The sequence below is a fragment of the Parus major genome, chromosome Z (assembly GCF_001522545.3).
Source record: "Parus major isolate Abel chromosome Z, Parus_major1.1, whole genome shotgun sequence".
NCBI lineage: Eukaryota > Metazoa > Chordata > Aves > Passeriformes > Paridae > Parus > Parus major.
Genome location: NC_031799.1, coordinates 58,420,212 through 58,435,813, shown reverse-complemented (window position 1 = coordinate 58,435,813; position 15,602 = coordinate 58,420,212). Strand labels below are relative to the sequence as shown.

The following is a 15,602-nucleotide window of genomic DNA, read 5'->3' as shown; positions in this document are numbered from 1 at the left end:
ATATGGTATATGTTGTGTTTTCCTATAAAAATACATGACAGATAGCTACCATGAGTTTTTGATCGCACAATTTTAGAAGGGCTCAAAAGATAGAGTGGACTTCATCAAACTTCTCTCTCTCTTTCTGTTTTTTTCCCCTCCTTTTTCACCTTAACAGGAAATGGATATGGCAACCCTCGCAACTCACCAGGTCTGCTGGTCTCACCTGGCAACTTGAACAAGAATATGCAAGCAAAATCTCCGCCTCCAATGAATTTGGGAATGAACAACCGTAAACCAGACCTCCGTGTGCTTATTCCACCTGGCAGCAAGAGTACCATGCCATCAGTGGTAATGCATTTTCAAAGACCTTTTTATTCTTATTTTTATTTTATTCTTTTTATCTCCTTCAGATAAGAATTATTTAGGAATTTCAAGTCTGGCTCAGGAAACTAAATTCTTGATTGTGTGTTTTTTCTGACTAGGGCTTGACATCAAGCTGAGGATGTAGGCTGAGCCTCTTTGATTGCTTTTTTGAAGTCTTATTTACTTTCTACCTTTTGTTTGTTGAGCTGCAAAATAGGAACTGTGTCCTAACTGTGCACAGTCTAGCCTTCTGCAGTCTCTTTCCCAGTAGCTGAAAGTTTTCTCTGGGGTTCTTATAAAGGCTGAATTTAATCCTGAGTATTTCTAACCTATTATGTTTTTCTTAAATATTTAGCCACACAGACTCTTAGCAGATGGCATATTAACAGTAATAAATTAATTTGAGCCCTATCACTGTGAGGTCCAAATTTTGTAATGATAAGAGGTAGTAAATAGAGCAAGAAAAAAAGGAGTATGAAATTTCTGTATCTCCTGCCAGGACTAGTGAATAGTCTATATACTATGGTAGAAGACTGAATTGGGAAGGTATCATGTCCACATTTGTAGTTTCTTTCCAAAAGTTTGATAGTGTTTCCAAGTAAAGCTGTTTTGAGTGATTTAACATTAAAAGTGAACTCAATTTAAAAAGATTGTAAGTGATGCAGTTTTCCATTTTGTAACAAACATTATTAAAACAACTTCCAAGTTGGCTTCTTCAGCTTGATGCAAAACAAATTAATCAACAAACTAAAACTGACCATAAATATGTTGCTGCCTCGTAGGTGAAAAAGTAACAAGTAGTCCTACAGAGCAAGTTGATCAAGACAGTGACAAGCTGTCTGCATCAAAGTATTTATTCCAAGCCCCTGAAAAATTATATTTTCCAAGAGACTTGGTGAGTGGTCAGGTGCAGCAAGACAGTCTGCAAACAGTGAGACTGTGGAAGAAAAAATTAATTCTTGGAGAAAGACTTGTGCTGAATACTGGATAGGTTGTTCCTGCAATTGAGTCAAATACTCCATTAGAATGAGGACAAATAGATCTATGAGGTACTTTTTTTTCCAAGATATGCTCAGGAGGTGTTTAATTTGCTGCCCCTATGATATAAAAATATTCCCTAAGCTAAAACCTGCATCCTGGTAAATATTTATATTCACTAATTTTTAATGCTCCTTTCCTATGCAATCAGTCTGAGGATGTTGACCTGCTTCTGGTAAGTGGTAATGATATTCACATTAATAACAAAGAAGAGAAAATCAATTATTTTTTATGATGTAGGTAAAATGTTGATTGAAATAAAATGGAAAATACTACAATAATATCTATGTTGTGAACAAAAAAGCTCATTGCAATTTTTTAAATATACCTATAGAAGGCCAGATACAGTTGTTGCACATATTGAAATTATGCATGTTAGAATTAAGCTTTCTTTTTGGTGGTGCACGGAGAGCATGTAAACTTATGTTGTTGAAGATGGTGCAGCCTTATGATACCTTTTTTGGTGGCTCTCTAAACATTTTTTCCTGCCACTCACATGATTAGAGTTCTCTAGTGTAATTTTTACAGTGCAACACCTAGTGCCCTGGAGTTAAAGTGTGTAACTGCTGTGCAATCTAACAGCCTTGAAGGGCTTTTTTATTGCACAAAAATGAAGTAGTCAGAGCTCCGTCTCCTGTTAAGAGTTCAGTGTTCAGTAGTCTGGGGGGTGCACCTCACTTTCAAAATCCGGCAGAGCTGGGTTCAGGGTTTTTTCATTTGCCTTTTTGTTTTGCTTTGTTTTGCTTTGTGGGTTTTATTTCTTTTGTGGTAGTTTTGGGTTTTTTTAATATGAGTGAAAAGGAAAACAATGGGAATAGAGTTTATATATTTCATTCGTTTTTCACATGATCTGTTCTACCCACAGTAAAAGCAGTCTTACTAGTTCAGTTACCTAGGAGATACTGATGTAATAGGTTACTATGGTGACAACTGGTCTCTTGAAAGCTTGTAAATGATAGGGTTGGCAGAGTTCATCAAAGCCACATGTTAAATGATTAATTTCTAGAAATTTGTAACAGCCTGTATTTCTCATGAGCAAAACATTCCCAGAAAGCAAATACACTCAGATGACTTAAAACTGGTCAATAATATGTTTATTTTACTTACTTTAAAAGAATCAAAGGATAAATAACTCCCAGTCTGCTCAGTCATTGGCTACTCCAGTGGTTTCCGTAGCAACTCCTACTCTACCAGGGCAAGGGATGGGAGGATACCCATCAGCCATCTCAACAACATATGGTACTGGTAAGTATGGGTGCAGGATGCAAAGGATGGGGAAGGGAGCAAGGTGCTGACAAGTGCATATCTCAGTATTAATGCATTAGCTAATGTTCCCTGGGAGAAACTGAAAAATTCATAGCTGTTATGCCTTTGTGCTACATTTGCTTATTTTGTACCTGTCACTAATTTCAGATGTTTCTATTTTAAAATTAGCTGATTTGCTTGAAGAAAAACTGATTTGGTAGCTTTATTTCATTGGCTTTAATTAAAAACAAAACAAAACAAATAAAAAAAATTAAGAAAAAAAGGAAACTTAGTTAACAGTTCTTAGTCTTCCTTGGATGTAATTTTATGCAGTTGAGTGCACCCTGCTAAAGCAGTGAGGGAAATGGGAAAAAAGCAGCTTCACTATCTCCACAACAGTGTTCAGTAGCTCTGTTGGCTACCACACCTCCCTATCTGGGAGGGTGCAGAAATGAAGCCTCAAGGCATCTTTGCAGTTCCTGCTGTGTATTGGTGCTGTACAGCATGCACAAAGTGACACATAGGTCCAGTGTGCTTAGAGAACACATAGATTGCTCAGAGCAGGCTACCTGCTGGGTTCTGCAAGGAAGACTGTGACCAAAATATTATATTTTTCAAGTCTTTCTGACAGTCCATTTGTAGTTATGTGGAATTTATAGGCTAAGGACACTTTAGATCTGCCAGACCCAGTAAAGCCCCGCTAGATTCCAGAATAATTATTAGTGCATTGTTTGCTCCCAAGTTAATGAGTTAAGGGAAGAGGAAGATTTACTTCTTCTGCTGCAACTTAATGTGATTGGTGTAATTAAAATTAAAAGGCTTACAAAGTGACGTGAAAATTACTATGCTAGTTGTTGTTTAATTGCTTCCTCTTTAATTCTCTGTTAATTATTGTCTTTCTGTTTTCAAATCTAGAATATTCTCTGAGTAGTGCAGATATATCATCTCTCTCTGGTTTTAATACAGCCAGTGCTCTTCATCTTGGTTCTGTTACTGGCTGGCAACAGCAACACCTACATAACATGCCACCATCTGCCCTCAGTCAATTGGGGTAAGCAGTGTTTTCTTTATTTTACTGTCCTCCGGTGACCTCAGTCTCCCCAGTAATTCCAAATGTGAAATATGTCAAAATAACTAAAACTAAATGTAAAAACTAGATTTTGCAAAACTGGAACAATGTAACTCATAGAAAGTTTGCTAAGGAGATGCAATGAGATAGTCTGTGTTCATGACATTTTCTCTGTAGTGTACTGTTTATGTTTTTTACTTTTATTTCTTTAGATAACATTTTATTTCACTACTAAAACCAAACACCTGTATTGTACTGATGCCATATTTACTATTTATGTTTTTAATTTCCAGTTACTATTGCACAAACATTTACAGTAAACTAGATTTTTTTTCAGATATTTTAATAAAGTGAGACATAGTTAATTGACCTGAGATTAAGCCTTAACCTTATATAATAATCACAAACTTCCTTCTTCTGAACTCTGAAATTCAAGTTTCATTTATTTGGAGATGATTTCTGTGAGAAAATACCATGATTAGGCCAAAGGACTGTCAGCTCACAAAACTCATTGTGATGTGCCTGTGCCGAGGAGCACAGGTATTCCTGCCCTCTAGTGGCGGCTAATTTTACAATATTTATTCAAGTTTTGGAGAAACACAGCACTCTTAGGACCTCTCGAAGTGTGAAAATTCACACAGAGAAATCACCTGAATAAATAACCTCTCTGCTCATTTAATTGAAAAGGTGAATGATTTCCAAATATTATAATATCTGCACTTTCTATTAAGTAAGACCCTTGGCATGAACTAGTGTGACACAGTAGCCTAATGTATGGTTTTGGACACATTGGAATTTTAAAAGGTTATAAAAGTTTATATATAAAGATTATCTTCTACTATAAAAATAGAAGCTAAAAACAGCAGAAGTGTATTTATGAGGAAAAAATTTAATTCATATACATTTTAAAGGAATTTTTTTTTTTCAGAAAGAGGTCTTCCACATATACATTTTTTTCAAGATTGTTGCCATAGGGTGGAAAGATTTAATACTCTAAACATGGCTTAAATGTCAAAATTCGCCTTCTACTTTATCTGACCATTTTTTGTAATTTATTTTAATGTCTTTACCATGCTGATAACTTGAGGTTTTAAGGAAAGCTATACAAATGTTTCAAAGGAAACATTTCCTTTGAAAATGGAAAATTTTCACATTTTTTAAATTTCATTTCCTGTATAAATAAGTATATATAGTTACAAATGTCATAAAAATATACAAGTGAAATACTGGTGCTAGAAAAAAGTAGTGTTACTATCTTTCTCTGACACTTTTCTTTTTGGGTTTGCACTATTTCTAGGACAGCATTTAGACTTGCTGTACAAGTCATAAATTCTCAAATAAATTGAAAGCTCACATGTTAGGTATCACTGTATAAACAATTGGTACCATACCAAGGAATGTAATAAGGCTATTTGGTTATCAAAAAGAAGTATAAATTAACTCCTAAACTAACTAAATGCCTTTTCAGATATGTCACACATCGTGATCTGTTTCTGATTCGCATCACAGAATGTCAAAGTGTAATGGCTGTGGCTGTGGAATACATTCTGAGTTGCTACTCTTATAATTATTATTACTATTATTATTCTTTCAGTGATTTGTAAGTGAATTCAGCTATGAAAGCTGCTTCACAGACAGTTCTGGAGAAGTCTTCTGTCACTGCAGAAAATCATAAGCCTTTATTTTGCTCACTGAGTACTACATGCAAGAACATCTGTTTTAACTTTTGGATTATTTGAAAAACTTGAAATTCTGTAGAACACATTCAGTCCATGTCAACCTGACTTAGAATTTTCAAAAATATTTTAAAAATGAAACAAAATTACAGCCATCCTCACATACTTGAGAAAACACATCTAGAAAGGTTTTGACAACATAAATCTCTCTGCTTAGTGAGGCAGTATACTGAAAAGATTTGGCAGCTGTGCGATGCTTGTTGTTAGCTATAAAAACCTGTGAGAAAACAGTTAATGGAAGAGGTATTCCAGCTCTTCTTCAGGTTTTGCTTTTCACCAAAATTTTTTCACTAAAGGTGATAATCAGCTCTGCCTCCTGAATGCATGACAAGAATGTGATTAGTAGTAGAATAAGATAGGGTTAAATGCAGTATCTTGCTCTAGATAAATCCTCAGCAATTTCAGTAGCACTGTCAGAACCATCTTGGAGGTAATTGGAGATCTCTGCAACCAAGCTCTTAGTTCTTCAAGTTGACTGTGTGATTAGGAGCCACACTAGTGCTGGTGAACTAAAGGGCAAATACCTGAGGGCATGGGAGTAGTTAACTTTCCCTGTATGCACAGTTTTTGGCCTTCTGACAAGCCTGGTGAACAGCACAACAATGTAGAGAGCCGGTTTAGATATGACTGGGACATTGAAACAAGCCAGACTTTTCAACATTTTGGGTTAAAAACCAGAATAGCATTTTCATAATCTTTTAACTGCATCTACACCTGGAAAAAATACATATACAAAGTGTACTGAAAATCAGTCCATCCCAAAGCTTTGCGATTTGGCCTGAATAGTACATCAATGTCTCTTACTGCTTACTTAACATGTACTGAAGAGATTACCAGAAGTTAACTGCTGATAACCAGAAGGGAAGTCCTTTCCAAACTTTGTAATAAAGTATCAAGCATTTTTATGCACAAATCCATAGTATGGAATATGCTCTCTTGCACCCACATTTCCTAGCCTAAGAGACAATCTTTTCATCTAAAAGTAACATCCATGGGTCAAGATTTTGCTTTCCTAAAATATGAGTGTATGGAGAGAAGCAATATTTAATCTGAAGGTGCTTCAGTATAGGTAATTATTTTTGTAAGAGAAGTTTCTCCAAACTTCTACCCACATGAATAAAAAGTCCGAATTCATAGTGTTGACCTGTTCTATGACCCTTATATAGCAAGATTATTACTTAGGCACAATTATTTTTAATTAGATAATAGCTATAGCTAGACATAAGAAAACATTCTCCATTAAACTATTTTTACTGAAAAATTTGAAAATGGTTACATCATATTAAATTAATTTTCTTGCTTTGAATAAAAACCTCATGTATTTCAGACTGAACCTTTTTTATTATGCCACTATTATAAATAAGATGTTCTAGTCACTCTATTTCATGCTATTTTTTTAATTCCAGTTTAAAAAGCGTAAACCTTAACATGTGAGAGCTAAACAAAATGTCTTGACACAGAAATTCTAATTCTGCTTTTATATTGATCAGAAAAATCTTAAAAAATAAACAAAACCAACTAAAAATCACTTAGCTTTTACCTAAAAAAAATAGAGCAGAAGTTGAATTGCTAGTAAGCCAGAAATGTCTCCCCCTAGATACAAATTAGCACATAACTAGTTACATAAATAAATTCAGCCATGAATTTTCAATGGTCCTTTACATGTATTTATGGGGGGAAATTATATGAAGTGAGGATGTAAACAGATTTAGAGAAGTGAGAATGGGTGTAAAAGTAAAGGTACATGAGGCTCCCTTCCTTTAATAGACCACTTTCTCACTCTACAAAAACCTACATACATGTCCTCACTCATCACTTCCTCAGACCTGCACTTCTACCAGTGCATGCTGAGCTTCAGTACTATTGGGAGATTTGGATAGAAGGAGATGCACACCGAGCTGCCATCACCCCAAGCTCATGGCACCCTGTCTTGCTCCCCACTTCTCATAGAACAGAGCTGTGTAGATGTTCCCCACAGAAACCAGATAGGAACCAGAATTTCTCCATGTGGCCATAATAATCTGAATAAACATCAAATTTTAACTACACTGGCCTCAGCCGGGACAGATGTGCCAAGTTAAAACATTCATTTTCTTCATCGTGCACATAATATGAAATATTTTCATACAATATGTGTAACAAGGTAATGATGTCTGCATAAGTGAAGTGCCCAGCACCTGTTGAGTGCACAAAACTGGACAAACTTTTGAATCGTTTTCTTTAGTCTCTCAGTAGTTTTTCCATATCTAAAACCTGTTTGATTACCAGGGAATCTAGTGAAGGCTTCACATGTTTACAATATGGCATAAATAATAAAATGCATAGTAAGTGTAAACAGTTGTTTCTATACTCACACATATCCATATAGGAAATTAAATCACTTTGCACAAGACAGAATTTTCGTTTCTTATGGGTGCACCTTTCATTCTAAATAGAGGTTAATCCTCTGTTTAGAATACAGATTTAAATGCTGCATGTAAGTACCTATTATTTCACCATTCACATGTATGCATAACAGTATGTTTCCCATGCAGATGACCATTTTAGCTTGGATGGGCTTCTCATAAAAATGTTTCAGAAAATGTTAATGAAATATTGCAAATTATAACCAAATAAAAATATATTAAATTTCAGAAATACTTTCATCAGCAAAAAGCTATATTTAGAAAGAAAAAAAAAATCAAAATAAATGCTACCATTTATTTATGCTGTTTTAATATTGTTTTAAACCTCAAAAATTCAGTACTGACCTGCCAAAACGATTTCTTATCATTTTTTAAATGTACCAAAAAAAAAAAAAAAAAACAAACAATGGAGGGTGGGGGTCAAAATTCAAATCAACTTGAAACATTTATGAAACTGCCACTAATTTTTGTGCCAGGTGATTATGTAATACTGCTGCTGATTCACAAGGTATCTGTAGAAAAGTCTATAGAGATGCATTCCCATAGTCACTTCTGAGGGACTATTAAAAAGGCAATATTCCAGTACAGAAATGCCAGCTGTGTATCATTGAAACTCAGTTTATCCCTCTAGATTTGCTCCTTTGGGTGCTGTCACACAGTAAATGCCAGTATGTTCCATGTGAACAAATTTGACTGAATATGGTTATTTTTGTCCATTTTTATCTTCTTTAATTATCCCCAGCTTCGCAAAGTAGCGTGTCATTTGTTCAAATCAAGCACTTCTAAATCAAATCCCCAGGCTCCACCATCCTTTATTACAGAACTTTCAGGTTTAGTAATAAACTTGGCACATAAAATCATATGCAATCTTATACTAAACTGACAAACTGCTTACCCTGGTGAAGTCCTAGGATCTCCTAAGAAACAGAAAAATTAAGTCACTGGAAAAAAAAAAAAAAATAAAAAAAAGACAGAAATATATATTTGATTCTCTTTGGACTGTTTTTAAAATGTTTTCAGGAAGAATGGAATATTTCACTAAACTGGAATGGCAAAGCTTTATACTTACAATTTCTTATATGTATTAAATTAATTTTTACAGAAGCACTACAAAAAAATATCTTCTTAAAAAAAAAGAAAAAGGTTACATTTTTTACTGTGAAGGCTATTACTCATGAGCACTGTAACTTAGGAAAGTGCTCATTGCAGATTTGACAAATTCGTCTGTATAGGAATGAAGGGTTGATGAAAAAATTTGAGGTAGAATATCCGGTTTTCTTTGTTTTTTAACAAGATCCGTTCATTATTAAATACTGCAGCAATTCCTGATAAAAGCAGATGATATCACTCAATACTGAAGCCATGTATTTTTATTTTAAATCTGTCAGAAGAAAAAAATCTCATCAAAGTAGTAGTAAATGTTAAGTAATACATAGCTCTCGATTGATGAGACACTAGAGGAAGTAGAGTATTTCAGTAAAAGTTTACACCTAAACTTACCTGTGTCTTCTACATTCTTAGAAATTCCTTCCAAATCCCAATATTACGACTTCTTGCATTAAAAATGCCTGCATATCCTTTTAGGTTTAAAATTTTGTGAAGTCAATTGCTCTGGTGCCCCTACTGCCTTCCTACCCCTGTATAAATAAATATTTATGAATAGAAACCTTGAAATTCTATTTCTAGTGCAAGACACTAACTTCAGCTTAGCAAATGGTCCCTGAAATGGAACATAATGGGAACTGCATGTTGAGAATTCTATTTTAATAACGAAAAGTCAGGTTTTGCCAGGAGGTGGTGCTTTTGTACAAAATGTTGTGCAGACAAAAGTAATCTCATTTCTCCCATAGAGATAAAGTGTGTTCTCAGTATTCACTCTCCTCCCTGCCTTTTTCAACTTGCCTCTGCCACTACCTGCCAAAAAAATGCAGAAAAAAAGGGAGAAAAAAAATAAAAAAGCTTAGAATACTTACATAGCTTACCTTTGAATAAGTTTCAGCATAGCAGTCTGTCTGCTAGTAGCATCCTTTGAGCTTGGCTTTCCTATGGGCAAACAGTGGAGTCCTCTCTCATCTTCTACTATACCTCAGGCTCCCTTTCATAGTTTATCCAAATGCATTGTGGATTGAATTATGGATTCACAGATTTGAACTCTAAAATCATAACCTGACTGTGCTATTTTGTTGATGTCAATGTTAGGACCAGTAATGTCAATTCTATTCTGAAAAGTATAAAAATTACCAGACCAGATTTTTTTTGTTTCTGTTTTGCATCTGAAGTCACATGTCAAAACAAACTACAATAAAAATAGTTGTGTGCATTCAAATTAATTGGATTAAACACAGCAGAAAGTCTATGCTTCCTGTCTCAGCTGATGCATACACACACTCAAGTATTAGTTATACAGAAACCTGCAGGTGACTGCAACAATGCAAAGGCTCACCTTCCCAAATTTATGATGACATTTGATTTTAAAATAAGGAGAGAGAGAGACTGAAAGCGAGACCTCTCTGCAAACTGAGAGCTTGTCCCCCTAAGGCTGACCACACCTGTTGTGGTGCTGACATTCCCTGCAATTCATGAATTCTGCTCAGACAACATTTCCCATGATCTCTGCATGCGCTGATCCTGCGCAAGCCTTTACACTGGTGTTTTGTGTGAGTGTTTGTGCATATCTGGGGGCTCCATGCCTCCTCCGTCTGTAACTGGGTTTCCTTTCCTCCTACAGAGCTTGCACTAGCACTCATTTATCTCAGAGTACAAATCTCTCCCTGCCTTCTACTCAAAGCCTCAACATCAAGTCAGAACCTGTTTCTCCTCCTAGAGACCGTACCACCACACCATCGAGATACCAACAGCACACGCGCCATGAGGCGGGGAGATCTCCTGTTGACAGTTTGAGCAGCTGTAGCAGTTCCTACGATGGAAGTGACCGAGAAGATCACCGGAACGAATTCCACTCCCCCATTGGACTCACCAGACCTTCGCCGGACGAAAGGGAAAGCCCCTCTGTCAAGCGCATGCGGCTCTCTGAAGGATGGGCAACATGATAACATTATAACCTATTAGTTGGGATTTTTTTTTCTTGCAGTGTGTGTGTGCTATACCTTAACGGGAGGGGGGAGGGGGGAAGGGTCTATATGCATTATATGTGCCGTGTGTGAAAAAAAAGTCAGGTACTCTGTTTTGTAAAAGTACTTTTAACTTGCCTCAGTGATGCAGTATAAGGATAAACAGAAATGCTGAGATAAGCTTAGCACTTGAGTTGTACAACAGAACACTTGTACAAAATAGATTTTAAGGCTAACTTCTTTTCACTGTTGTGCTCCCTTGCAAAATGTATGTTACAATAGATAGTGTCATGTTGCAGGTTCAACGTTATTTACATGTAAATAGAAAAAATGAAAACATTTGCCAGAAATGGCAGATCTTTACTGAGAGAGAAAGCAGCTGTTATGCAACATATAGAAAATGTACAGATGTTTTGACAGACCCAGCAGTTGGGTGGCCATGAATTGATGCTAGAAAGAGACTGGGTCACCCAACATACTGAAAATGCTCACAAACATGCAGGCATTTTGTTAGAGTATGGCACTCAGTTAAAAAGGATCAAACCATTTCAAGAGGACCATACTTATAGAAATGTTGAGTTCGAGGGCTGACATATTTAATTTTAAAAATCCTGGGTCTGCATCACTTATTAAATAAAAAAGTATAAAAATATGTACATTACATTTTGCTTATTTTCATATTAAAAAGTAAGACAGAGTTTGCAAAGCATTTGTGGCTTTTGTAGTTTCCTTAAGCCAAAATGTGTTCTTTTTTCCTTGATAGCTTTGCTAATCTTTTAAGCAGTCCTGAAGAAACAAACAAAAAGGACATTTTGTATGAAAAGCACTACCCTAAGCCTTGAGGAACTCCATGCTTTGCTAACTAAGATAACTGTTTTCTCTTTGCAGAAGTTTTGTTTTTGAAATGTGTATTTCTAATTATATAAAATATTAAGAATCTTTAAAAAAAAAATCTGTGAAATTAACATGCTTGTGTATAGCTTTCTAATATATATAATAATGATGGTAATAGCAAAAGTTTTTGTTCTCTTGATAGTGGGGAATTATATTTGTGCAGTTGCACATTTAACTATTTTCTTTCAGTTTTCTTTTACTGGGTATACATTTTACAGATCAAAGTCAGCTGTTGAAAGACTGATCTGTAAACAATAAGACTTTACCCATGGTGTAACAACTTAAATAATTTTAATACAGCATTTTACAACCAGTTGGGTGAACTGCCATCCATTGTATATACTGATTAGTTCTTTCATGCTGTTTTGTGCGTTGTAACAAGTTGAGGGCCCTTCTATTACTTAACGTCCTGCGTATCTTGTAGTTTTCCATGGGTTAAATGACAAAGTGGCGTAACTTGGCCCTTTCTCAAGAATGAAGCTGGTATTCTGCCTGTCAGAATTGAATGTGCAGCTCTAACGGCTGTCAGCTATGTGAGTGCAGGTAAATATGTGCCAAAGCAGCAGCTGGAGGTGAAGGGAGGGACTGGCACACAAGTGCCTGCTGTATAGATTCCTCCCCTCTCTCACAAACATAAAACTCTTAAGGAGGTCATCAGTTAAAGGGCAGTTCAAAATCAGTTGATTTTACATGGCCAAAATTGGCCGTCTGGTCCTTGGTTCTCATGGACCTCTGCAGTCACATCATCTCACAGTGGGCATGCTGTTGAGCAACGCTCCCTGTGTGTTTACACCAGAGCAGGACTTGCTTCAGCACACGGCATCCACATTTTCTCCAGCCTCATATTGTTCCTTTGACTAAGATAGCTTGACCAGAGGGAATGTGTCATTTTCTTCAAGTCCCTCTTTGTCCCTCTTGTATGTTAGGAAAAAATGGTATATTCAAGTGTTTCAGTTTAATCTTTCTGTTGGAGGGAAAAAGTGTTTAAGCAAAATGTTAGTGCCATAGTAAAACTGTAATATTTCTCCTTTTTTCAAGAGTCCTAGGTCTCAACTACATTGACATTATGATGAAGAATATAGCTGCAACAGTGAAACGTCAACACAAAGTACTTTGAAGTGAAATCCACAGTCTTTTTTCCACCTACACGTGCAGTTGCTGTGCACTGCTCAATGACGGAGTGTACCTCTCTGTAGCAGAGGATGGTGATCAGACTACAGTGTGTATTAGGACATAGGGTCTTCACTTGCCATGACTTTACAGAAGCCTGCCTTACAGGCACTTTCAGCCATACAGGGGCTAGTACATAATGTGGAAACTCTTTAAGCAGAATACTGTGCTACTAATGCATCCATCTTATCTCATGTAGCAAACTGCAGGGTAAACAAAGATACGCATGTTTTTTTAAAAAAAAAAAAAGATTAATTTTAAAAACTTTTTTTTTTAAAAAAAGGGTAAAATGGGGCCCATAATTAATTTTAAAACACAAAAACAACTGTGTTTCAAACCGCTTTCTTCACCCTCAGATTAACCTGTACTCATATTCTCTTCTGAGAATTTTAAACTTTAGTGTGTCAAAAATATGCAAACGTATCACAAATGTACCTTGTCATTTCAAGAAAAAATACAATTTTATTGGTATCATAGTAGAAACTTCTCAGTGGGGAAGGGGATTTGGTCTATTGATATATTAAGAATAGCCATATTAATAGTTTACCTTGCGATTTGCCTCAGCAACACATGAAAAAAATGAAAGATATCATTTAATGAAGATGCAGTGTAATATATTACTGCAAGTAACTAAGCAGAAAGTAGCGTGAAAAGTATTGCCTGGGCAATTTATATTAACTCTGACAGTGTTTTTTTTTGTATAAACATGAGTAGAACAGAATCACATGAACATAAATGCCAGTCAGCCCTCTTGTTCCTGCTGCAGAGGGCAACTAACTTATACTGGCAAAATTGTGGGGGATAATGCATATTTGCAAACTGATCTAATGATAAGAAGCACAACTTTGATTGTGAAGTCACTTTCTGTAAACTATAACTGTCTACCTTTCTTGTTCCTTTATCTGTATCTTACCATTTATTGTATTTGCAAAAGCTAATTTGGGTTTATTGTGTGATTCCTTTGTATTTAAGGAGTTTGGGGCAGAGCCCTGAAAGAGTATTAACATTTACTTTACCTTAACCCATTCTATATGATGTTTTAGGCAACATTCTTAATTGTAAGTTCAAACACCTGAAGTGGCATTCTAGACACCTGCAAGTATTGTTATAGCTAAGCTAATCTCTATTAAAAGGTGTTGTCAGTTAGTGTTTAATTGCTGGTGACAATTATATGATATACCCTATCTGCACAACATATATATTGTATGCATTGAGCCATTCACAGTAAAGCTTTGGTCATTTCAGTGTCTCTCAAAAGTTGTGTTCTATAACAAAATGGCTTATATTTTTCCCAGAAGAGGAATTTAGCAGTTTTTAATTATTAATTGTAAAAATTAGCTGTTGTCCTCAGATCTTTTTCAGGTAAAGCTAGCATAAGTATAGAACTCATAGTCTGTTTTCAAGGACGTCAACCCCTTTGTATTGTATTTGCAATCTTATATACCGACTTTTATCTGTAGTCTAACAGCTGTTTTGTTTTCCTTCTTCCTTCACCTTGAAGGTAAATGCTTTGTAATTTTTTAAAAGCCACTTGAAACCTCAATAAAGGCTGTTGCCTAAAAATGGCATACTTCATCTGTTCCTGTTTGTGCCATCTGCTGTGATGTCGTCAGTTATATGGCATTAATTTCCTGCCACTACAGGTCTCTTGAAGGACTGATGGAACATTGGTGTCTGTTAGAGTGCTTCAGACTGTAGATGTAATAAAAGGCTTTTGTTAATATATTTTAACCAAAGATGTGGAGCAATCCAAGCTTTGAGCCACAGACTTTCTGCATCAAAAGTATTCATTTGATTATTTTCATAATCACGTGTTGCATTTCTACCTTCCCTTCTCATACCTCAGACTGATCCATACCTCAGTTTGATTCAAAAAAAGGTCAGTTAAGAAAGTAATTTTAAAAAAAAAAATTAAAATTAAAAATGCAGTATTAAAATCTTTTGTGTATTTAATATCAGACCTGGGTTACAGCAGGCATTACACTTGGATTGCTTCAGATGGTTTGTTGTATCCTTTTTTTCTTTTTTTCTTCTCTTTCATGGGGATTTGCTTCCATAAAACAATGGTGATAACAAAATAGCTTGTAAATGGGAGCATACAAGCATTTGCAACAAATATTAAAGTAGAGGCTCACAGCGGCATAAGCTGGACTTTGTCGCCACTAGATGACAAGATGTTATAACTAAGTTAAACCACATCTGTGTATCTCAAGGGACTTAATTCAGCTGTCTGTAGTGAACAAAAATGGGAAAATTTCAAAAGATTCTCCTGCTGGAAATAAGGTATAATTTGTATTTTGCAGACAAATCAGTAAAGTTACTGGCTTTCTTAGTGATATGGTGTCTGTTGTGCATTTTTTTATTAATTTAAATAGTGTTCAGTTTTCACTGTTTCACAATGTAACACGTGAAAGAATCAGCACATTAACTACCAGCAGCTGCCTAAAGGTCCCTTACCAATTATTTGTGCTTGCTTTGAAAGTGAAGCAATATTTTCTGGCACACTTCACCCACCAGGAAAGAGATACATATCTCTCAGTCAAGTCAGGGAAACTCCATCACTGCTCTGGAGTCAGTGTCATTTGGAATGAATCTGAATCTGTCCCTAGCAGAGGAGCTAGGTGAAATA

General features: G+C 35.6%; 1 protein-coding gene across 12 annotated transcripts in view; it reads left to right on the top strand.

Annotated features, from left to right (window-relative positions):
- MEF2C (myocyte enhancer factor 2C) overlaps positions 1 to 15,309 on the top strand; it is a 124,165-nt gene extending 108,856 nt beyond the window's left edge. For 6 of the 12 annotated variants that reach the window (XM_015652824.3, XM_015652828.3, XM_015652826.3 and 3 more), the window contains 5 exons: positions 158 to 330; positions 1,535 to 1,558; positions 2,499 to 2,628; positions 3,544 to 3,679; positions 10,567 to 15,309. In XM_015652824.3, the coding sequence (XP_015508310.1) occupies positions 158 to 330; positions 1,535 to 1,558; positions 2,499 to 2,628; positions 3,544 to 3,679; positions 10,567 to 10,888 (785 nt within the window). In that variant the 3' untranslated portion in view covers positions 10,889 to 15,309. The remainder of the gene's footprint in view (positions 1 to 157; positions 331 to 1,534; positions 1,559 to 2,498; positions 2,629 to 3,543; positions 3,680 to 10,566) is intronic. The other 6 variants (XM_033511346.1, XM_015652834.3, XM_015652833.3 and 3 more) reach the window with 3 other exon arrangements.
- Positions 15,310 to 15,602: the final 293 nt, after the last annotated feature.